This window comes from Schistocerca serialis, chromosome 5 (assembly GCF_023864345.2).
Source record: "Schistocerca serialis cubense isolate TAMUIC-IGC-003099 chromosome 5, iqSchSeri2.2, whole genome shotgun sequence".
Lineage (NCBI taxonomy): Eukaryota > Metazoa > Arthropoda > Insecta > Orthoptera > Acrididae > Schistocerca > Schistocerca serialis.
In genome coordinates, this window is record NC_064642.1 from 833015395 (window position 1) to 833040333 (window position 24939).

At 44.9% G+C, this 24939-nt stretch overlaps 1 protein-coding gene across 5 annotated transcripts in view; it reads left to right on the forward strand.

The window, feature by feature from the left end:
- The window catches only part of LOC126481546 (neurexin-1), a 2075559-nt gene that overhangs the window by 1660681 nt on the left and 389939 nt on the right, over positions 1-24939 (forward strand). For all 5 annotated transcript variants that reach the window (XM_050105375.1, XM_050105377.1, XM_050105378.1 and 2 more), the window contains one exon: positions 19445-19588. In XM_050105375.1, coding sequence (XP_049961332.1) covers positions 19445-19588 — 144 coding nt within the window. The remainder of the gene's footprint in view (positions 1-19444; positions 19589-24939) is intronic.

Consider the following 24939-nt stretch of genomic DNA (forward strand, 5'->3'; position numbering starts at 1 on the left):
ACGGATCGGAGCGTGGAATGTCAGATCCCTTAATCGGGCAGGTAGGTTAGAAAATTTAAAAAGGGAAATGGATAGGTTGAAGTTAGATATAGTGGGAATTAGTGAAGTTCGGTGGCAGGAGGAACAAGACTTCTGGTCAGGTGACTACAGGGTTATAAACACAAAATCAAATAGGGGTAATGCAGGAGTAGGTTTAATAATGAATAGGAAAATAGGAATGCGGGTAAGCTACTACAAACAGCATAGTGAACGCATTATTGTGGCCAAGATAGATACGAAGCCCACACCTACTACAGTAGTACAAGTTTATATGCCAACTAGCTCTGCAGATGACGAAGAAATTGAAGAAATGTATGATGAAATAAAAGAAATTATTCAGATTGTGAAGGGAGACGAAAATTTAATAGTCATGGGTGACTGGAATTCGAGTGTAGGAAAAGGGAGAGAAGGAAACATAGTAGGTGAATATGGATTGGGGGACAGAAATGAAAGAGGAAGCCGCCTGGTAGAATTTTGCACAGAGCACAACATAATCATAACTAACACTTGGTTTAAGAATCATGAAAGAAGGTTGTATACATGGAAGAACCCTGGAGATATTAGAAGGTATCAGATAGATTATATAATGGTAAGACAGAGATTTAGGAACCAGGTTTTAAATTGTAAGACATTTCCAGGGGCAGATGTGGACTCTGACCACAATCTATTGGTTATGACCTGTAGATTAAAACTGAAGAAACTGCAAAAAGTTGGGAATTTAAGGAGATGGGACCTGGATAAGCTAAAAGAACCAGAGGTTGTACAGAGATTCAGGGAGAGCATAAGGGAGCAATTGACAGGAATGGGGGAAATAAATACAGTAGAAGAAGAATGGGTAGCTTTGAGGGATGAAGTAGTGAAGGCAGCAGAGGATCAAGTAGGTAAAAAGACGAGGGCTAGTAGAAATCCTTGGGTAACAGAAGAAATATTGAATTTAATTGATGAAAGGAGAAAATATAAAAATGCAGTAAGTGAAACAGGCAAAAAGGAATACAAACGTCTCAAAAATGAGATCGACAGGAAGTGCAAAATGGCTAAGCAGGGATGGCTAGAGGACAAATGTAAGGATGTAGAGGCCTATCTCACTAGGGGTAAGATAGATACCGCCTACAGGAAAATTAAAGAGACCTTTGGAGATAAGAGAACGACTTGTATGAATATCAAGAGCTCAGATGGAAACCCAGTTCTAAGCAAAGAAGGGAAAGCAGAAAGGTGGAAGGAGTATATAGAGGGTCTATACAAGGGCGATGTACTTGAGGACAATATTATGGAAATGGAAGAGGATGTAGATGAAGATGAAATGGGAGATACGATACTGCGTGAAGAATTTGACAGAGCACTGAAAGACCTGAGTCGAAACAAGGCCCCCGGAGTAGACAATATTCCATTGGAACTACTGACGGCCGTGGGAGAGCCAGTCCTGACAAAACTCTACCATCTGGTGAGCAAGATGTATGAAACAGGCGAAATACCCTCAGACTTCAAGAAGAATATAATAATTCCAATCCCAAAGAAAGCAGGTGTTGACAGATGTGAAAATTACCGAACTATCAGCTTAATAAGTCACAGCTGCAAAATACTAACACGAATTCTTTACAGACGAATGGAAAAACTGGTAGAAGCCGACCTCGGGGAAGATCAGTTTGGATTCCGTAGAAACACTGGAACACGTGAGGCAATACTGACCTTACGACTTATCTTAGAAGAAAGATTAAGGAAAGGCAAACCTACGTTTCTAGCATTTGTAGACTTAGAGAAAGCTTTTGACAATGTTGACTGGAATACTCTCTTTCAAATTCTAAAGGTGGCAGGGGTAAAATACAGGGAGCGAAAGGCTATTTACAATTTGTACAGAAACCAGATGGCAGTTATAAGAGTCGAGGGACATGAAAGGGAAGCAGTGGTTGGGAAGGGAGTAAGACAGGGTTGTAGCCTCTCCCCGATGTTGTTCAATCTGTATATTGAGCAAGCAGTAAAGGAAACAAAAGAAAAATTCGGAGTAGGTATTAAAATTCATGGAGAAGAAATAAAAACTTTGAGGTTCGCCGATGACATTGTAATTCTGTCAGAGACAGCAAAGGACTTGGAAGAGCAGTTGAATGGAATGGACAGTGTCTTGAAAGGAGGATATAAGATGAACATCAACAAAAGCAAAACAAGGATAATGGAGTGTAGTCTAATTAAGTCGGGTGATGCTGACGGAATTAGATTAGGAAATGAGGCACTTAAAGTAGTAAAGGAGTTTTGCTATTTGGGGAGCAAAATAACTGATGATGGTCGAAGTAGAGAGGATATAAAATGTAGGCTGGCAATGGCAAGGAAAGCGTTTCTGAAGAAGAGAAATTTGTTAACATCCAGTATTGATTTAAGTGTCAGGAAGTCATTTCTGAAAGTATTCGTATGGAGTGTGGCCATGTATGGAAGTGAAACTTGGACGATAAATAGTTTGGACAAGAAGAGAATAGAAGCTTTCGAAATGTGGTGCTACAGAAGAATGCTGAAGATTAGATGGGTAGATCACATAACTAATGAGGAAGTATTGAATAGGATTGGGGAGAAGAGAAGTTTGTGGCACAACTTGACCAGAAGAAGGGATCGGTTGGTAGGACATGTTCTGAGGCATCAAGGGATCACCAATTTAGTGTTGGAGGGCAGCGTGGAGGGTAAAAATCGTAGGGGGAGACCAAGAGATAAATACACTAAGCAGATTCAGAAGGATGTAGGTTGCAGTAGGTACTGGGAGATGAAAAAGCTTGCACAGGATAGAGTAGCATGGAGAGCTGCATCAAACCAGTCTCAGGACTGAAGACCACAACAACAACAAGGTAAAGCAAATAGATACTTTGAAAATGCGAAGCACGAATTGTTACCAATACTGTATCGGCCACCGCGCCATTTGATTCAGTGAGCGGACGCATGGGTATTGTATACAGTAGGACTGAAAGTTTCGGAGCGTTTTTCTCGTGAATGGCTGGCCATCTGTCCGTATGGCTGGGGCATTGTAACTCTATGGGGCAGTGCTGCAAACACGCGCCGTCCCACTCCGAACTTCATATCCCAATCCTGGCACCCCCCTTGCTAGTCTTGTCTTCTCCTACCTGTTGATGATCCAGCTGCGTGGAGGGTCGCGAAGGGCTCTCCCTAAGTAATCAGAAAAATACTTCCGTACTTTGGGTTATGTACGATCTTGCAATGACTTCTTGTAGTTAGTTCCAAAAGTCGAATGCTCACGGATCCACGTGACTGCGTTGGTTTTGGAGCGCGGGAAATACTGTTTATCCGGAAATAGTAGAAACCGAGGTGTAATATGTTCCGGAGTCATTCACAGAAAATACGACAAAATTTGTCGCACCAAGCGCCATACGTCTTCTGCCGCGCCACATGTGAGACGGTGTTCGTCCTTGTCTGGCATTCCGCAGTCTACACATAGAGGCGATTCCGTCATATTTATCTTGTGGAGGCGTGATCTGCTGATCTGTTTACCGATGACTGTGATGTACCATGTGGATCGTGTAACCGCGTGTATCGTCTGCCACACCACCTTCCAATTAACCTGAGGGCTTTTGGCTTCCACGATGTTTGGTGGGCGCCTCTGCTGTAGGACATGATATATATCCTGCGCCGACGCCTGTTTCGTCGGTGGTACTGCAATACGGACATAGCTGTGTTCAATGTTAAAGTTCCCGAAGTAGTAGAAGTGTGGGGGTGCGTCTTGAGCCGCCAGTGGGGGCATAAGGGAGGACGGAGCTAAGGACTCCAGCAGCAAACCTGTCAAATTTTCCGGGCGGTGGCGCCACAGCTTGACATAAAGGGCCACAGCACTGTCGTGGACATGGACTAGACCAAGACCTCCCATTTCTGGGGGAAGAGTCAGCGACTCGTAACTGACTGAAGAGCATGCCAGAACTGACGTAGGCCCCGAAGGCAGCTAATGGTACTGGAAGGACACGCGCTATGTGTGGAAGGCGCGATGCGGGGTAAATATTGACAACGTGTGTCCTTTGAAGACTGTCGAGGGTCCGCAGACAAAGGTTTTAGACCTGGGCCCGAATTTGTTGTAATAAGCGGCGGTAGTTAAGGGCCGCAGCGCGCCGCATGTCGTCGTGAAACTATATTCCGAGACATTTGATAGTGCCACGACGCTGTAAGGGGTCAACACACGCTGGGGTCAGCCCGTCTCCAATGGCCTTGGCGGTTGTCTCCTATGGCCATGGCGACCGATTTGGTGACGCTGAGACAGCCGCCGGAAGCTGTACCGTACGCGGTAATCCATTCTAGTGCGCTGATTACATCGACGCGATTACGGAACACCAGAACCAGGTCGCCTGCATATGCCGTACAGTGAAATGTGACGTCACGTAAGGTGAGACCGGTGAGTCGTTGACGGAGGCCACAGAGGAGCGATTCCAGTGCCAGAGCATAGAGAAAGGTCGACAAGGGGCAGCCTTGACGCACCGATCGGAAAATCGGGAGGGACTGCGAGAGGCGCCCGTTAACGAGCACTTTGGAAGTCGCCCCTCGGAGGAGGCGGAACACGGCGTCTGTGAATTGCTGTGGGTGCTGCATGTGCTGGAGAACGGACGTTAGGTACGCGTGATCCACTCGATTAAAAGCTTGACAAAATCTAGTGATGCCAGCGCTCCCGGGATGCGGTGTGCCCTGGCTAGGGCTAGTATGTCACGGTATCGACACAGTGCTGTGTGGATGTTGTTGATACCCCCTAGGGAAGGCTGATCTGGTGAGATGATGTAAGGTAGCGTCGATTGTAGACGGTTTGCTGATAGTCTGGTGAATATCTTCATGTCGCTGTTGACGAGTGTTAGCGGGCGGTAATTTGTATTCGAGCCCCACCTTTAGGTTTGTGAACCGGTATAATTATTCCTTCCACGAAGGTCGCGGGGAGCGGCACCGCGGGGGACATAAGCTCCCGACAGATGTCTGTCACCTTGGGAGCCAGTAAATACTGGAGAGTTCTATACAACTCCACAGGGAGCTGGTCGGGGCCAGGAGACTTATTCGCCGCTCCTTTACCTATGGCGTCGATAACTTCGTCTTCGGTAATGTCTTTCGATGATTCAATTTGTAAATCCTGTGGGACAATGCCGTTGTGAGACTCCTGTCACGGTCGTCGAGTCGAAAGATTGAGTAGAATAAAGTCGCGCGTAATGGTCGAAGAAGGCTGTACCAATATCGCGTTGTCTGGTGGTGATGGCATTTATCAGCGCCGGTCTCCGCAGTTTCTGTTCTCCAATGACGTGGTACATTGTGGGTCGTTCCGTTGCGAGTATGTCATGTGTTCGCGGTCGGACGATCGTCCCTTCGAGGTGTCGGCGCACACGGGCTACGATCTGTGCCTTCACACGCTGCACTGTCATCTGTCGTTCTGGTGTGGGTGGCAGGGAGGTGCATTCGCGAAGGACGGTGAAATAAAAATCGAGGGTCTGCCGCCTCCGAGCAGCAGTTCCACGACCATACGTAATAAAGGTTCCCCGTAGGGCCGGCTTGGTGCAGTTTAACCACCAACTAATCGAAGTGGGATACGTCGGGAGGCGGCGGACGCACAAACTCCACGTGTCTTCGATGGCGCGTCGGCAATCCGGAGAAGCGAGATGAGCAAGGTTTAATTTCCAGGGATGTCGGCTGCGCCACATCCGTTGGCGACGAAGAGTGACGGCACATATATAGGCCTCGTGATCAGAAAAGGCTACAGGCCACACCTCCGCGTCGCTCAACGTTGCCGCGAGACAACGGGAGACGTAAATCCTATCGATGCTACTAGACGAGTGACTCGTGAAATCGGTGTATCCCGGTCTATTTCCTCGGACATGTTCCCATGTATCTACCAGCTGGAGAGCGATGATGAGTGTCCCAAGTTCAGGGCACAGTGAATGGCGTGGCAGCTGATCTTCAGGTTCTTCGGTGCTATTGAAATCGCCCCCTAATATCAAATCGTCGTGCCTGCCCTGAAAAAGCGGTGCTATTCCTTCTGCGAAGAAGAGCGATCGGTCGCGACGGCGATTAGTTCCGTGAGGGGGGTACACTTTGATAAACTGGACGCCTAGCAGCGTTACGGCCATTCCTCTAACGTCGGGGAGATATCGGTCTTCGTCCGCCTCGAGGATCTCTCTGAGGAGAACTGCGACTCCACTGTCAGTTGGCGAGGAGTGGGACACATGGGCCTTACAACCATACATATCCGGGAAATCTGCGACGAAGACTTCTTGGAGAAAGACAATGTCAACGTCTGCTGCACTGATCGTGTCTTGGAGCAGCAACAACTTCGTACGTGTCCGAATGGTGTTAATGTTGATGGTCGTTAAGCGATAGGTCTGTAGATTGTCTCCTGCGATGGGGGCCGCCGTCAGCGTCGCCGTAAAAGGTCCGAATCCTCTGTAATCTTCAGGCCGCCTCCGCGTCGTCATCTGTTGCTACTCGGGAGGGGCGGAGGTATGGGAGGAGGGACCCCTGTCGGCATCCACCACAGTGGGCGTAGAATCGTCTTCAATGTCATCCGCCCAAGGTCCGTAAGTTAACGTGGCTGTGGTAGAACACTTGTGGGCTGAGTGACTAAGGGTGAATCCGGAGTTGTTTCTGGTTGCGTACCAACGGCGGGCGCTGTGCTGGCCATCTGTTTGCCCGAGAGAGCGGACTCGGGTTTGTCGAAATCAGACAGAGTGACAGGCGAGGGCGGTCCTGTGTCATCCATTTTCCTCGTCTCGTCGGCCGTCCGGTAGTCAACTGGAGAAGACGTCCGCTGGAGGCAATCGTCTGCTGGTGTGAGACGTCGCTTTTTACGTTTCCTCGGTGACCTTTGTTTGCTGACGCGTGTTTTTGTGTCCGAAAGAGTTAGTGGTTCCCGTATCGCATCCCCCTCAGGGAGAAAAGCCGAGGTCGGTACAACTCTGCCGGCCACAGTGGCCGAGCGGTTCTAGGCGCTACAGTCTGGAACCGCGCGACCGCTACGGTTGCAGGTTCGCATCCTGCCTCGGGCATGGATCTGTGTGATGTCCTTAGGTTAGTTAGGTTTAAGTAGTTCTAAGTTCTAGGGGACTGATGACCTCAGATGTTAAGTCCCATAGTGCTCATAGCCATTTCTTGATTCGGTACAACTCTAGCGTCGAGTTCTATTCTCTCGTCCGAATCTTTACATAAAGACATAGAGTCGATGGGCGGCGTTCTTCAATCTCTGCGGACACAGTAATGTTTTTGGTCACTCCAGGACTGGCGAAAGGTGTGCATTCTAACGCTTCCTGTCTTTCAAGTGGTTTTCCGTCTGTCATGACAGTCGATCGTATCACCCCTGCATAATTGAGAGGGAGGGCCGTGAGCGTAGGAGGTGGTGCCGTGTCATGTAATGGAATCTGTGTAACCCGACGTTGAATGCACGCCGAGCGTACATGAGCCTCCTGGTCGTAACCAGAACACGTATGAGGTTGTACATCGTACATTACGATTGCTCGACAGCCCCTATGACTAAGTAAAATGACACATGTTTCTTTAGTTCAATTTTGACTTGTCGGACGCCGTTAACGACCTGGTATGTCTCTTAGGTGTTCCATTTTTCGGCCACGTGGCTAATTACCGTCCCATAAGGGCGGAAAGCTGAGGTAACTACGTCCGATGGCCCTTCGATCGGGAGTTCGAAAACTTAGTGTGCGTAATCATAGTCCAGCATGGTCAACGGCAACCTCCCCGATGTGACCATCCGAGTGTCTGAACTTGAGAGTGTTCGCACATCTGTCGAAAACTGCGTGACATAACGCGTCATCTGCCGTCTTGACGTAAACGACGCTACTTGTGATGCATAGGTGGATACCGATGATGTGCTGTGTGGTGTTTGAACTTCGTCACGGATGAATCGTTCGATTTCAAAGGCTCGCGGTCTTGCATAGTCGGGCTGAAAGCTGATCTTGATGGAAGCTTTTCTGTACGAATGAGCCATGGCGACTCGGTGGCAACGGACGCGAGCACTAGCTGCGGCGAGGAAGTAAACAAACTACGAGCGCTCGCGACTCTGCGGACGGGACGTAAACAAGACGTCCTCGCCGCTCACCAGCCGAAAGCAGACTTTGCCCCTACGCTAGCAGACATCTGCAACAATCGGAGATAACCATAGGACAAGCTCCCGCAACACAGACGTGGCAGGGCCGGCGTTGGCGCTAGCGCCGGTTGCTACCACTCTGACGGGGACCTGAATTAACAGACGTACAGGCCAATTAGCTACCGACTGCAACTTTAACATCAGATATAAATATCGTGGGAATAATTTACGGGGCCCTCCTTTCAAGTAGCTGTCGTAGCAATTTTTTTTTATTGATGTCTTATAAGAACTGCAAACTAAAAATTATTCTCCAGAAGCGATTAGGATCTGTAGTATCACCTGACGCCGCTGGCATAATGAGTAAATAATATTCTTTTTGCTATTAAATACTTGGAAATAATTTTTATTACGTAGGATTTCTTTGGCTCTACTGTTGACAAATAATAAAACAGATGAAACCACAACATGGCACTGATTAGAAAACGCGAACATCAACAAAGACATTTCATAAACTGCGAATACCACATCATCGTTTCATCTACATCCCACAAGCTGTGTTTCTACATGACTATCACTTCTCCAATTGTTTGCTCCAGGCACGATTGTTTAGTGGAAAGGACGATCGCTGGTAAGCATCTATGTGCATTCTAATCTCTCGAATTTTATCTTCACGGTCTTTCTGCAAGGTATAAGTAGGAAGAAGCAATTAATTGCCCGACTATTCAAGTTACCTACGGTCTAGGTATTAAACAGCAGACAATACCGCCATGGAGGCTGCCTCTTTTGCAGCGTCTTCACTTGGAATTGAATGAGCAACTCTCTGACGTCTTCGTGCTTACTAAATAATCCAGTAACTAAAGGATTACTTGGATCTTCTCTATTTTAGCTATCCTACCTGGTACTGATCTCAGAATGATGAGCAGTATTAAAGTATTGGTCAAACGATGGTAAAAAGTCAAGATTGTAAGAAGTCAAGATTGTAAGAAGTCAAGATTGTAAGAAGTCAAGGAATATGGCATCTACCTGGTCACCAGTGTCCACTGTTTTCTGGAATCTCGTGGGCGAACATAGCGTTCTGAGTTGCACACGATCCTTGTTTTCGGACATCGTGTACATTCTTACAGAGTAAATTTTGTAACTGTGAAACTTGTTTAATGTGCGAGTATGAAACATATTACGAAGTTCTACAACAGACCGATGCCAGAAATGTAGTCCTATAGTTTTGTGCATTTTCCCGACGACCCTTCCTGAAAATGAGAATGGCCTGTGCTTTTTTCCAATCATTGGGATGTCTCATCAGGATATCTACGGTGAAATGATGTTAGCAAAGGAGCAACTTCTTTCGCATTTTTGTGTTTAATACAGTCACTACAATTTCAGGTGCAGTGCCCATTCTTCCAATGAGTGATTTCTGTAGCTTTACTATCACTTAATCACGTAGTTATGTATCTATTTTGTCGTTCATGCGACGATTTATATTGGGGACGATGTTTCGTTTCCAGAAGTAACTAAAATCCATATTTAGTATGCACTGTACTCAGAAAAATGAAAAGGTACAAAAAACATCTGTCTGATTAATTCATAAACCCCAAGTCGTTAAGGATTATCAACAGATTATGTAAATTCGGCCGCGAAATGCTCTTTGTCTATGTTCAGTCCACAGTCATACAGGAGCGTCACAGAACTACCACAAAAGTCTGGAATTTGGCAGTGTGTGCAGATACATAAAGTAATAAAGTACAAGTAAAGGAAAAAATCCAAAAATTGTTGATTTGTAATGATATGGCACGGAAAAATACATTTTCTTTACCATTCGTTATCCATCTGCCTGTCTTTCCATCTGCTATGACCTCTTGTTCTCAGATGTGAAGTAGAAATTTGTGCCACGTGCTAAGGTCTACGGTCCCGTGGCTGTGTAAATAAATTTAAGCTCCTAAGGCACTTCTCTCGAAAGATACAGCCTGGTATGTCAAACGTTCTGATACTCGCAAACGTAATCGATAAAAGCTACAGTCCGCGGTATTGGGAGTGCTGGTTTAGCGGTAAAGTGCGCACCTGCAATTGGAAAAGTCTCCGGGTCGAATTTAGTTTATACCATGGATTTTCCAGTCTTCATTTTAACCTAGTGTTCACCTCTCATTGATGTGATGATTGGCCAGAAACATCGCGTGTTTCCGTTTACCCATTTAACTGTACTTGGTTTCGCCCCATTTGGATGACGAGTAATTTAGGGACACACAAGTCACCAAAGTGGTGTCCAATACAAAAACTTGCACCAGGGCATTAAGCAAAAGGAATTACTGTTATAAGTACGTAATTGTGTTTGTACAGAACTCACACAGTGCGAGTCATATTCGAACTTTTCTGGTTATTCACTTTCGGTATTGTGTTTTCCACTCAGTATTAAATAAAAATAATCTCTCTTTTATGCTCCCGTCGGTACTGGAGTCCTGCCTGCACAAATAATTCAAAGTAATATGCCTTCTCATTAACGTCAAACTAAGTTACCTCTTTCACTCGTCGGATTTGACGTCATTTACCATGCGAAAAAAAATATTGTTCCCATAGTCGTCTTGATCTTCTTGATCAATGATCACAAAATAATTTAAAATCAATAGTCCCTTGAATGACTGAATAAGAGTGAAATAGATTAATTGAGTTATGTGTATATTATGGTCTTCTTCTTTCAGTTAAATGTCTCAGCTGGTGATGATCAATCGTTTTCGATTTAGTTATATTACATCTTCGTTTGAAAAAAGTTTAAGGCAAACACATTTTCCTTTTGTTTATAGTAACGTAAATGCTCAATAAGAGTAATCTAACGGTAAACAAAACGTTCTTTTTTGATATAGTTTCCTCCCTAATGACACAATGGATTTAGTACCGTGTCCTGTTTCCATCCTCCTCTACAAGAGCATTTAGGCCGGCCGTAGTGGCCGTGCGGTTCTAGGCGCTACAGTCTGGAACCGAGCGACCGCTCCGGTCGCAGGTTCGAATCCTGCCTCGGGCATGGATGTGTGTGATGTCCTTAGGTTAGTTAGGTTTAATTAGTTCTAAGTTCTAGGCGACTGATGACGTCAGAAGTTAAGTCGCATAGTGCTCAGAGCCTTTTGAACCATTTGAACAGCATTTAACCGCCGGGGAACAGAGGCAACAAGTTTCCGGATGAATCTGTTATTCTGCGTCAGCTCTTCCCATGAATCATGAACTGCTTCGGACAGCGATGCCTTGGTTGATTGTGTAGGTTTTCTACACCTAATAATTTTCTCCATCTCTGCCCATACGTGCTCTACAGGATTGAGGTCAGCACCTTTTGGAGGCCAGTCCAGGAGTTCGATGTCTCCATTCAGTTGAAACCATTGTTTTACACAATTCTCTGTACGGACTGGGGAACGGTCATGTTGGAATATTATACTACCTCTCGAAAACCTCTGACGAACAGAAGGAAGCATTATGTTCTCCAGTATTTGGCAGTAGTAATGACTAGCAAGCGGACGGTCCAGTTCCCACAAAACACCACAGCCGTCTGCTGATATCCATCTTCAAACCGTGACATCTTTGCCTCTGATGAACATAGTTTCTGTCAAATCTCGCTCCTGCCCGAGGCAGGATTCGAACCTGTGACCGTAGTGGTTGTGCGGTTCCAGACTGAAGCGCCTAGAACCGCTCGGCCACACCAATCTCGCTCCACGTGGACAATATACAAGAACAGAACTATTTGGCGGAGTAGAAAACACCTTCTCTTCCGTAAATATAACTTGCTACCAGTATGAAAGTGACTCGTTCCTGTACTCCAGAGCGAAGTTTAACCTGGGAGCCCTATGTTGCTCTTTAAACATTTCCATAACGCGAATTTTCGTCCACACCTTCCCTTCACGTTGAGACGTCGTCGTATGGTCGACCTGCTCACGCTTAGCTGAAGGATGTTCCTTATTTCTGACCGAGCGAGGTGGCGCAGTGGTTAGACACTTGACTCGCATTCGGGAGGACGACGGTTCAATCCCGCGTCCGGCCATCCTGATTTAGGTTTTCCGTGATTTCCCTAAATCACTCCAGGCAAATGCCGGGATGGTTTCTCTGAAAGGGCACGGCCGACTTCCTCCCCCATCCTTCCCTAATCCGATGAGACCGATGACCACGCTGTCTGGTCTCCTTCCCCAAAACAACCAACCAACCAACCTTATTTCTGTGCTGATCCTGAATGGGTCGCCATCACTGCAATTGAGTCTACTACTGTCCTGATACTCCGTGGTAGTCCGTGGACGCCCGGGGCGACGACGGCGGTTGACGTGGCCTTCATGTCTTTACGGTACGTTTGCTGTATCCTAGGGCACAGGAAACGGCGCTGATACAGTATCCATCTTCATGAAGTGCAAGAATGCGACCTTTATCGAATTCCTTGAGCTGAGACATTGCAGGCAAGAACCTAGTGACAAGGCAAGAGGAAACTAAGTGCCATACAAGCTGGACAGCACTTTATTCGCCCCAGAAGTCACAGTCATTCCCGTCTACATGCTGCGAAAATTATCTCATCAATAAGTTCCTCTTAAGTTTTATTTTGAGTATCATGGCAATTATTTTGTCTCTGATCTTCATACATAGTAATAATGGAATTGTTTTCAGAGATTTAAAGCAACATCTAGATTCATGTAGTGATTCAGGTCATGGTGCTCTCGCTAAAGCACGCCATACACGTCTGTAACAACACATTCACCTAGTGGCGGGTTAGTGCAGTGGCTAAAGCGCTAGGACTGAAAACTCTTAGAATGAGGTACGAATCCTGCCATTACAATTATTTTTTTTAATTTGATGTAAACAACGAGATGTTAGTTTAGGTGGACAATGCTACTTTTATCGTTTGCATTATTTGTAGTATTGTGTGTATACTTCTTCGAATGCTTTGTGGAGGAAATCAAGAACATTTAATCTCCAGTAGCTTCCGTATTATAAATACGCCTCAGTTTCAGGATGAACTCAGCCCTCAGTATATAATAGTTCTGTATTTCTAGCAGTACCATACCTACAGGTGCTAAACTCTGCTTCAACTAATAATTTCTATAGCTATACGAACACAACTTGTGATGCCTCTTAGGACAAGTACTTTTGCAGTGCCGTCAGATGAAGAGATATAGCTGCACAGACTTTGGGGACTTTGATTTAAAACTCTTCCTATCTAGACAGTGAGCATTTCATTTTCGGGAAATCAAAGATCGTTGTTGCCTAAGACGTTTTAAGCGGAAACTAAAGTCCTTCACCTACAACAACATTAAAATAGCGAGCTGTGGATCTATTACAGGCCACATTTTGTCACATTTCGTCGGCAGAAAGGAAAAGAGCTGATCAATACGAAAACAAATCTCCCAGCAGGAATGGAGGAACGAAATTAAACGTCTCGTGTTGGGAGGTTATGTGATTTTGTTTCAGTGATTACAGAATCATGTGAAAAGAACGATGCAGTTGGCACCACGGGCACGCTGCTGGTGTATGTTGTTTCTCTACCTGAACCGGTATTCATGCAGAGCCTTTAATTCTTAAATTCTGCAGTCGGTATGTGTCCGTTGCACACGACATGACTGTTACGATATAGTTGTGGATTCTAGTTTGATAACTGCGTGGTTCCCGGGTTCGATTCCCGGCGGGGTCAGGGATTTTCTCTGCCTGGTGATGGCTGGGTGTTGTGTGATGTCCTTAGGTTAGTTAGGTTTAAGTAGTTCTAAGTTCTAGGGGACTGATGACCATAGATGTTAAGTCCCATAGTGCTCAGAGCCATTTGAACCATTTGAACTGCGTGGTGTGGGTTTGATTCTCACATACGTCGTTCATTTTTAACGCACACTAACGGATCTACTGCATCGCTGGTAACACCAAGTGAAGAATATTATGTCACACCATGGTTCAGAATCCGCATATCCCTTCGCCAGCAACAGGGTCAGAGCCTGTTTAAAGTGCGCCACAAGAAAGGCGGTAGTCGCAGAAGACAGAAATTCTGTTCGGGTAAACATGCACAAATTTTTTTTTTCTTTCAATGACCCAATGGGCATTACGTTCACATGGCTCATATTTAATGTAAATTTGAGACGTAGAAAATTTTGGTGATGGAGTTCGAATTTGGTTCTCTATGAATGGAACGTATCTGGGTTGGAATCCTGGTCCAGTACAAAAATATTTATAGTTTCCTTGTAAACTATAGTGTGTACACACCGAAGTATCAGCGAAAAATAATTTTCATTTTCAATGTCCCTTCATAAATTGTCAACCATAACGATAGCTGCCATTATTTTTAGTCAAATATGTGAGCATCTTACTAATGGTGAGCAAGCAGTTAATAATTTATATCTGTTTATGGCTGGATGAGGGCGACAGTGGGTGCCGGGTTCGTTTCCTGGGCAGAAAATGAGTGTATCGTTATTACATGTTGATAAATCTCGCTGCTGGTGAATTCGATATTTAACATTTGATTTTACTTAGTTACACATCCGATAATGTGCTGGGTACAAAACCCTGTCACGAAATTTTACATCACACCTTTGCAATTTTCAACACGTGCTCACGTGGTTACTTGTGTAGAAAAGTATATTAAACGTCTTTCGTGGTTGGTTAACAGGGAGGTAAGGGTCTTGATTTAGCAGAAAAAATTTCGTCATTTAGTTTCAAGTTCAGGTATGCTAACTGATAGCTTACAAGTCAACCGTTTGACAAATACTTCAAAGCAACTCATCACTCTAAAATCCAAACAAGAGCAACACCGTGAGTTACGAGACTATTTAGTAAGCACGAAAGCTTCGGAGAGATGCTTAGTCACATATAGTTGCAGACGCCGCAACTGCGGAGACCCACGTGGCGGTGTGCACAGCTGCGTAATGCCGAGAGCTTACGACACGTGAGTATTCAGCTAATATGTGGATACCCCTCTTTGCATCACGCGGAAAGACCATGGGGATAAAATTAGAGAGATTCCTGCGCACACAGTGGTTTACTAGCAATCGTTCTTCCTACGAAATATTCGCGCCTGGAGTAAACAAATGTGGAAATGACAGTGGTATCACACACCTTAATGTGGCATGTGAAATATAGATGTAGATGAAATAATGTGTTATTCGCAGTTTATGAAGCGTCTTTGTTGATGTTCCCGTTTTGTAATCGTTTAACAATGTTGTGATTTCATTTGTTTTATTATGTGTCAGCAGTAGTGACAAAGGAATCTACGTAATAAACATTATTGTTACGTATTTAATAGCAAAAAGAATATTATTTACTCGTTATCTTAACGGTGTCAGGTGATACTACAGAACCCAATCGCTTCTGGAGAATATTCTTTTTACTTTGCAGTTCTTATAAGACATAATAAAAAAAAATTGCTACGACAGCTACTTAAAAGGAGGGCCCCGTAAATTATTCCCACGATATTTATATCTGATGTTAAAGTTGCAGTCGGTAGCTAATTGGCCTGTACGTCTGTTAATTCAGGTCCCCGTCAGAGTGGTAGCAACCGGCGCTAGCGCCAACGCCAGCCCTGCCACGTCTGTGTTGCGCGAGCTTGTCCTGTGGTTACCAGCTGAAGAGACTTCTCTCGTTAGCAAGCGTCTTCTGCCTGTCACCAGTCTAATGGAGAATTGGCAACATTGCAGCATACATTTGACAGCAATGTGGCCTTCGAATTACTTCCTGGACTGGTGCAAAAGTTTCCTTCTAAATTCACTCACTAATATCTTATCATTCTCATTAAATATCCTGAATGAACTTTTAAAAAAAATGCTGTTATCAGACCTATAGTGGTCGGAAATTCCGTAACCATGACGATATGAACTTGTGTCGGAATCCGAAATTCCAACTATCATTTTGTACATAACCGCTTGCTGTCGTGGTTTCTAATGGTTCTAGGTTTGGATTATTTAATGACATTTCTCATCAAAAACACTATCGCTTATGCACGCAAACACTGTGCAGTGTGGAGCTTTTTATTTCAACTGTGTGTGTGTGTGTGTGTGTGTGTGTGTGTGTGTGTGTGTGTGTGCGCGCGCGCGCGCGTGCGCGCGTGTGCGTAAAGCAAGTTGTTTAAACGCCTATACTAACGATTTAATTAATATTTCCTGTGCCACATCTTCTGAAGCAACATTTGACGAGTTTTGTTGCATCTTCAAGGCGTGTGTCTGTTTGACGGTATTCTGTACTTTGCGTAACATCAGATTTAGAATGATATTTTCACTCCGCTGCGGAGTGTGCGCTGATATGAAACTTCCTGGCAGATTAAAACTGTGTGCCGGACCGAGACTCGAACTCGGGACCTTTGCCTTTCGCGGGCAAGTGCTGTACCAACTGAGCTGCCCAAGCCCGACTCACGTCCCGTCGTCACAGCTTTACTTCTGCCAGTACCTCGTCTCCTACCTTCCAAACTTTACAGAAGCTCTCCTGCGAACCTTGCAGAACTAGCACTCCTGAAAGAAAGGATATTGCGGAGACATGGCTTAGCCACAGCCTGGGGGGCGTTTCCAGAATGAGATTTTCACTCTGCAACGGAGTGTGCGCTGATATGAAACTGTCCTGGCGGAGCACTTGCCCGCGAAAGGCAAAGGTACCGAGTTCGAGTCTCGGTCCGGCTCACAGTTTTAATCTGCCAGGACAGTTTCAACATCAGATTTATTAACTTCTGAAGCAGTCACGGTTTACCATAATGAAAGTGTGCCAGAAAGGTTGGGTCAATTTAGAGTCCATGGCGGTACGAAAAACTGTAATTGTTTAAATATTCCATGGTAGTTCCTTGTCATCTGCAAAGCAAACTTCAGCTGTCTCTCTCAGTCTCTCTTTGTATACAACAAGTAGTTCCGATCTCTTGTGAAGTGTATTTCGAATCAGCCTGCTACTAATTATGTGACATCGTCAATTTGTGTGTGTGTGAGATAGCTACCACGTCGCCTCATATGCCCTAATCACGATCTTGTGACGCGAAATTAATTATTTATTGACTTGAGCAATATTTCTTGATCGTTTCCCAGTCAGTCATTTGCTCTGAAAGGAAGGAGGTTGGTTCGCACATGCAGAAACAGTACGTGACCACCTGAGAAGGAAGACGACGCCGACTGGGTGTGTGGTGTTGGTCCAGGGGTCAGTGCGGCACTGCCCACTCTGCCGATGCACTCCGACTCGGGACTGCCTGCGCGAGATGCGAGACACGAGAAAGTCTGTCTGATACGTTTCAGGGATTTGTGACAGTGTACTCACCTGTTTCCTTATGTGATCAGAATGAAAAAGAGCCACAATTGTTTAAATATTCCACACACTGCAACCGATTTACCACGGAATTCCTTAAATAAATAAATAAATAAACTGTATTGCAGGCAATTCTCTGACAAAATTCTTTAAATAAATAAACAAACTGTATTCCAAACACTGCCTTGTAGCCCGTAAACTGTTTAAACAAACATTGTTTCACATATTGCCTTGTCTACCAGGAATTGTTTAAACGATATTCCATACACTGCAATGGATTTCGCGTCGAATGACCAACCGACTGAGTCTTTTTCGGGCCAATTCCCTGGTGGGAGAGGGTTGGGTGTTTCCCAGAGGTGATGGGTTAATTAATTGAACGATATAATTAATTAGTGACATAAAAAGCGTACTTATATCAGGGAGGAGGGGGGTGGGGGGAGGAGGGAGGGTTGGAGGTTTCCACAGCGGTTGTGAGGATGAGGGGTGGGGGTGACACGTGAAGCCACTCAACCAAACAACTGGCCGAGGACGGATTATGTGCAGTGCGTCGTGATCCGTTTAGATGGACAGTACGTTGAGGACGTGTCAGTCACATGAGAACAATAGGTTTGCCCCAAATGTACGCTTTCGACTAATGTAGGGAACTCGCAATGTGGGTCAGAATGACCTTTGTCCTTCTACGAAGAGCATCGTGCACTGTGAGTTTGCCACGGCCGCCAGCCACTCTGCACCACGGTGGCGCAGGCCGCTGCCAGGTGTGACCCGCCGTGTCGCTGCACCGCCGCTGTCGGCTTCTGTCGAAAATACGCGTTTTCGTTGCCAATTGTGAGACGCCGGTGGGGGTGATATCGATCTACGATACCACAATTACACCACAAGTTGTTGATAAATACAAAATAATTAAATCAATAAATGATGGTTCTCGATGCACTCCGTCTCCAAGTTGTGATTCATATATAACAAGTAACAAAAGAGTAATGTGTCAGACTAACTGAATCTAAATTACATATTGCAGATAACAATTATATGAGACGGATTGAGACAGGAGCTTCTCACTGTATTTCTGGATACCTCGACAGAAAATAAGAGGGAAATGTTAGATTGTCCGCGAATTTGAATTGAAATTATGAAAAATGATGTTTCACTTATCTTCTGTTGGGTTTCCATTGCACTGATTCTTGTTATTGACTCAGTTATTTTGTTAAGTCGATCACGCTTGCAAGTACATTTTCAGGGCTGTGTTCGTTTCAAATACATTTTTGAAATGAAAAGACGCAGGCTATTTGTTTCGTTTTTCCACATTTTATTAACAGTTGTGTTTGCTAGTCACACACCCACCCACTTCCCCCGACATTAGGTCCAGTATACAACTTGTAAATGCTGCTAATGAAAACACTCTCTCTAAAAGTTTTCACCAAAGAACTTTCATCAAAAATGGTTCAAATGGCTCTGAGCACTATGGGACTCAACTGCTGAGGTCATTAGTCCCCTAGAACTTAGAACTAGTTCAACCTAACTAACCTAAGGACATCACAAACATCCATGCCCGAGGCAGGATTCGAACCTGCGACCGTAGCGGTCTTGCGATTCCAGACTGCAGCGCCTTTAACCGCACGGCCACTTCGGCCGGCTGAGAGAACTTTCATCAAAGATAGTAATCACAATATTAATAAAAGCACTTCATTCGTAACGTACATTCTTCGAATGTTTACAAATTCTTCAGTAAACAATAAGAGTAAAAATTACAAATGTTACTTTAACAACAAAAATTTGTAAACGTATAAATTATACGAAGAAATACCAAATAGGCACAGAAATTTGAGTTAAATACCATCTACACACGTACTCATACTTTCTATCGATATATATGAAGGTGATGTAAATTATATGCACATCACGAATGTATATGCAGAAAAGGGTGGTATGTGACATATGTTAATGTATCGTATTGTATATCGCATCGTTTAGTAAACAGTGAGACTGCATCACTGACCAGTTTCATTACAAAGTGCGCCTGTGCGAAGTGTATTAATGTCTGGTGTGGAATATTAAGTAATTGTATGGTATTGTTTAGTGAGAAGTGAGGCAGCACGCTTGATGAGTTTGATTAGAGGGCGCAGTGTTGTGAGATCCGCTGACGTATCGCGCGTGCCGCAGGCGCCATCCGCCCGTCGTGCCACGCGCAGGAGGCGCAGTGCAGCTCGCAGCCGTGCCTGCACGGCGGCGCCTGCTCCGAGGGCTGGAACCGCTTCATCTGCGACTGCTCGGCCACCAGCTTCACGGGGCCCACCTGCGGCAAAGGTGAGTGTGCTGCGCGCGGCGCGACTCACACGCGACTGGGCGCCGCTGCCGAGCGTGGACGGTTGTCCCTCGCTGTACCACACCCTTTACTATCTAAGCGCCTCCGGTGCTTTTCCTCACTGTTCCTCAGCTTCTTATAACAGTGCAACCGAGGCCCCGTCGATAGTCAGTTGGCGACTCCGGAATAAGATAAAAATGAATTAAATACTCAATATCGGGATGAGCATTAGGCCCTACTACGTATAAACGAGACATACAAGTTCCGCTCTTCTTCGTGTCTGCCTCAAAGCAATGACTCGACTTCCCGAATAGTATAGTGGCAAGTTAGGATACTGTCGTACCGTAAGGCACAGTAAATACTCGTCGATATTTAATTTAAAAAACGCATTATCGAATTATGATGAAAAGCATCTCAGAAATAATACGACAGCTAAATAAATAAAGAGTAAATTATTTACGAAGCTCGTCCGAGAGACCCTTCCGTGTGTGGTACTCGGCTCCCACGAAACTTGGCCGGTCCCGCCGAGCGCCTGGGGCACGCCCCCTTCCTGCGGTAGATCCTTCGCAGCGGCTGTCGCTGCTCGGCGTCTGCCTCCAACTTAGCTGAACGATACTGAAATGGGTCGATCGGCGCTCGCCAGATTCCCCGCCACCACTCAGGCTACCTCCCTTGTTGCAAATACTGACTTACATTACTCGTATAAAATATGGCTCTCCGAATAACAGCATTTTTATTTTTTAGACTCGTTACTAGTCCTGGTCGCTCACTAAACTAATCATTCGTAATTTTGGATTCTTCATTCCGCACCTAGTGCCTTCCAGTGGTTTCTCTGTTCAGTCAAAATCCCTCCCTCCCCGAAGGAGGGGGTTGGCGCCAATTCCGCGACGGCTGCTTCGCGGAAAGCAGCGCCCTGCCGCTTGGCTTGGCGGCCTTTGTCCGCCATCTCGTCACCTCACACTACCCAAAATAACGTCCACTGTGCCGCACACTTTTCGTAACGTTCTCAGTGAAAAATACCATGTTTTGGATCCTGTGGCCGATGCAGAAAGTTAATCAGTTTCCACAGAACATGAAACCAAATTACTGCTTCCGGGTACACATTTCTTAGGGCAGACAGATCAAAGAAGCGAGGTGGCGGGGTCGGCGCGTATATACGAACAGATCTCAAAGCGAAAGTCTTATGTACGTCAAATCCTGCTGAAGAAAAAGAGGCTGAATTCATGTTCATTGAAATAAATATACAAAGTCGGAAATTCTTGACTGGCGTCGTGTACAAGCCACCAAAAATAAGCTCAATGAGTTCCTTCCAGTCGGAATTACATTCACTTCAGTGTCAATACGAACATGTCATCGTAATGGGTGACTTGAACATAGACCTGCTAAGAGACACTCCCTCCGCAATAATCTGTTTAGTTGCAATAGCATGAACATTCTTACATTACAACCTACACACCATACGGCGCACAGTCATACTCTTATAGACGTAATCGCAACGAAACAGACTGACAAAGTAAGAGATGTTGGTCAAACATCGGCTCCTGGCCTCTCAGCACATGATGTAATATTTCTGGCCTACTCTGTGCAGCCCCCAAGGATCAAATCGCGTTACATAACTTGTAGGAACATGAAACGTATTGACCTTGATGCTCTAACAGCCGATTGCTCAGAAATCTCATGGCATCAAATAATCAGAGAACCTACAATCGACGGCAAAATTAATGAACTTGGTGATAAACTCACTGCTCCTATGACAAACATGCACCTGTGCGCACAGTCCGTGTAAGAAAATCTCCTGCCCCATCGCTGACAGCTGAATTACGTCAAACGATGACTAATAGGGATGCTGCCCACAGGCGTTTCAAAGCAGATCCGAAACCCGAGCGTTTCGAAGAAAATAGAAAGCTACGGATCAGAGTGAAACAATGCATTCGCAATGCTAAAATCAGGCACGCTCGCTCCCTTGTATGCAGCGATCTGACGCCCACGACTCTATGGAAGACTCTCCGTAGCTTGGGGGTCGGAAAGGCAAAATCGGAAACTACTTTTCATGTGTCAGCTAACGAATTAAATGAATTCTTCTCTGAAGCTCTGAGTACCTGCACGGCTGATAATTACCGTCCACAAGAATCCCCAAACAGGATAACTAACAACGATACCTTCCATCTAAAACATTTAACAACAAATACGGTAAGAAAAGCAATAATGAGAATTTCTTCTGATGCAATAGGCAACGACAGTATCGGTATAACCATGATTAAGAATGTTGCCTATATCTTAGTACCTGTCTTAACTGACATATTTAATTTTTCCCTCGTGAACGGAATATACCCCACTGCATGGAAAAGAAGCATAATTCGACCCGTCCCTAAGATCGAAAACCCGCAACTGCCTAGTGATTACCGACCAATTAGCACACTGCCTGCTGTTTCCAAAGCACTCGAATATATTGTTGATGGTCAAATCACTGAACATTTGCATGAATTCAGCCTATATGACAAATTTCAATCCGGTTTCCGTAAACATCACAGCACAAACACTGCTCTAATTAAAGTAACTGATGACCTGAAATATGCCATCGACAATCGAAAGGCAACAATATTGACGCTACTGGACTTCAGCAAAGCCTTTGACACTGTTAACTTTGACATATTTCTCAGAAAAATGCAACAGCTTAATTTCTCTGATAGTGCAATGAGATGGTTTGAAAGCTACTTAAAAGACAGACAGCAATGTGTTGTCTGCGTAAATGAAAAATTTTCCTGGAAACATGTTTCCTCGGGAGTGCCACAAGGATCAGTCTTAGGACCACTTTTGTTTTCTTTATATGTCAACGATATTTCGTCGGTTCTGTCCTCCTGTAAATATCATTTCTATGCCGACGACCTCCAGCTCTACCTAAGCGTCAGACTTGTAGATGTAAACACTGCAATCGCTCAGATGAATGATGATCTGTCTTCAGTAGTGACATGGGCGAAAAACCTGGGGCTTAAACTAAATGCAAAAAAGACGCAAGTAATCTTAACAGCCCATCAGAAATTAATAAGTTCAGATTTCCGCGAACGGCTACCTCCTATTCTGCTCGACGGTACTCCAATACCATACCAGAAAACAGTGAAGAACTTGGGTGTAACTTTGGATGAGCATCTCAACTGGGCGGAGAATACAGTCACAGTGTGCCGAAAGACGTCTGCTTGTCTCTATGCTCTCAAAAAGTTTCGGAACATATTTCCACAGGACTTGAAACGCCAGCTCGTGCAAGCACTCGTTCTACCGAACCTCTACTATTGTGATGTGATTCAACAAGGCATGAGTAGTGAAAACAAAAGACGGCTAGAGCTAACCATGAATGCCTGTGTGCGTTACACCTGCAACATTCGCCGATATGATCATGTTAGTGCTTCATACTCCGAGCTAGGGTGGCTGCGGCCGGACAAATTGCGTGACTACCACACTCTGTGTCTACTTCACCGACTCCTCGTCGCGCAAGCACCCCAGTACCTTGCTTCAGAGATTAAAAACCTGTCATGCCATCATAATCGAAACATGAGGTCACTCTTATTTGGTATCCTAACTGTGCCCACTCACAAAACAAAAACTTTTGCAAACTCCTTCTCAGTTGCCGCTGTCCGCCTCTGGAACAAACTGCCCCTTACCTTGCGCAAAATTCAGTCTCCTGCTGCTTTTAAGAAGAAGTTGAAGCATTTACTACTATCATGCTCATAAAGTTCTCCACAAAATTAATGTACAAGGCCAATCCTCTCATCTGTCAAATAGCAAAGCTAGCGTCTCCTATCTTGCTCCTGAGATGCCTTCCTCTTCATCTATCTCTATTAGCCACGCAATCTTCTTTTCCTTTATATTTCCTTAATTATGTTTCATCATGTCTCTCTCCTCCCTTCACCATGAGTCTCCCTCATACTTCCTGCTGCCAGCACTCCTATCTAAAATCTGTCTCTTCAATAATGTCTAATTATAACAGCACTTATGATCTCCGAATATAAACTCTATATGTATGTATTTTTCCAGGTGTACCTTTCTAATTGTTTATTTCACTTTTTGTACTAGATGTAGTTTAACGTCCCTACTTAAACATATGAATGTAAAATAAGTAGAATGCCTGGTTAGATGTAAGAGAGGGCCTGATGGCCCTAATCTTGCCAGGTTAAATAAATAAATAAATAAATATTTATCACATTCCGTATGTGGAGGACACGAGCGAATGCACTGCGAGTGGGCTCCGCAACACTCGCCACAAGCCGGGTGTGCTGCGAGCACCACCTCTCGCTCACCGGGGACCGTGCGTTTGCAGATGAGACTGATGCTGGATGTATCGCCTCGGATAGCATAAAATGACTGATTACCGCCACGGAGCTAACGGGCTACTTGAAAAATTAGCTGCCACTCACATAGCAAAGTGTTATTTGATAAGACCCCGAACTCATCAGACGTCACGCCTATTTCTTGTAGTCGGAGGACCCAGCCGTTTCATTCGGATAATTAACTTTAATGGTTGCTGAATGACGAGAGTTTGATCTAGTAAAATAATACGAGGCTAATCGAAAAGAAAGAACACATTTCAGACATTAATTGATTCCAAACTACAAAAGATGGAAACACAATTTCAGCGTAGCTGGAAAGAGAATAGTTCAATTTTTGATGCTTTCAACGTGAGCACCACGTGTTACCCGACAAATATCGAAACGGTGGCTCATTTCCTGCCAGACACGAAGCACCTTGTCTCTCGTTATCGAATTCACAGCTTCAACAATGCAATGTCGCAGACTTTCAAGAGTGTCAGGTATAGGCGAGATAAAAACGCGGTCTTTTACGTAACGCCACAGATAAAAGTCGTAAGGTGTGGGGTCTGGCACGTTGGCTCGGAGGAGAAGGAGAGGAGCAGAAGACCAACTTGGTGGCCTCCCGTGTCTCCAGACCTCATGTCTTGTGACGTAAAAGCTGTGGATTCGGTAACGAGAGATCAGCCGCTTCGTGTGTGGCAGGGAATGAGCCGCCGTTTCCCTACTTGCCGTGTAACACATGTGGTGCTCACACTGAAGGCACAAAAAAATTGAACTTTTCTCTTTCCAGGAACGCTCAAGTTGCGTTTCTATATTTTGTACTTTGGAAGTAACAACGTTTGTAATTTGTGAAACACGGGACGCAGGGAAGGCAGCAAAACGCGTGCACGGCGCCTTACTCGGTTACCGTTGGTTGCTCAGTAAAACGTACACTCTATTTAAGGAAATAATTTTTTAAAAACAATCATTTAAAACAAAATTGACTGTAACACAAGCTACACTGATGGCTGAAGGCCTTATTAAGAAAGAATTAAAAATTATTTGTCAGCTGA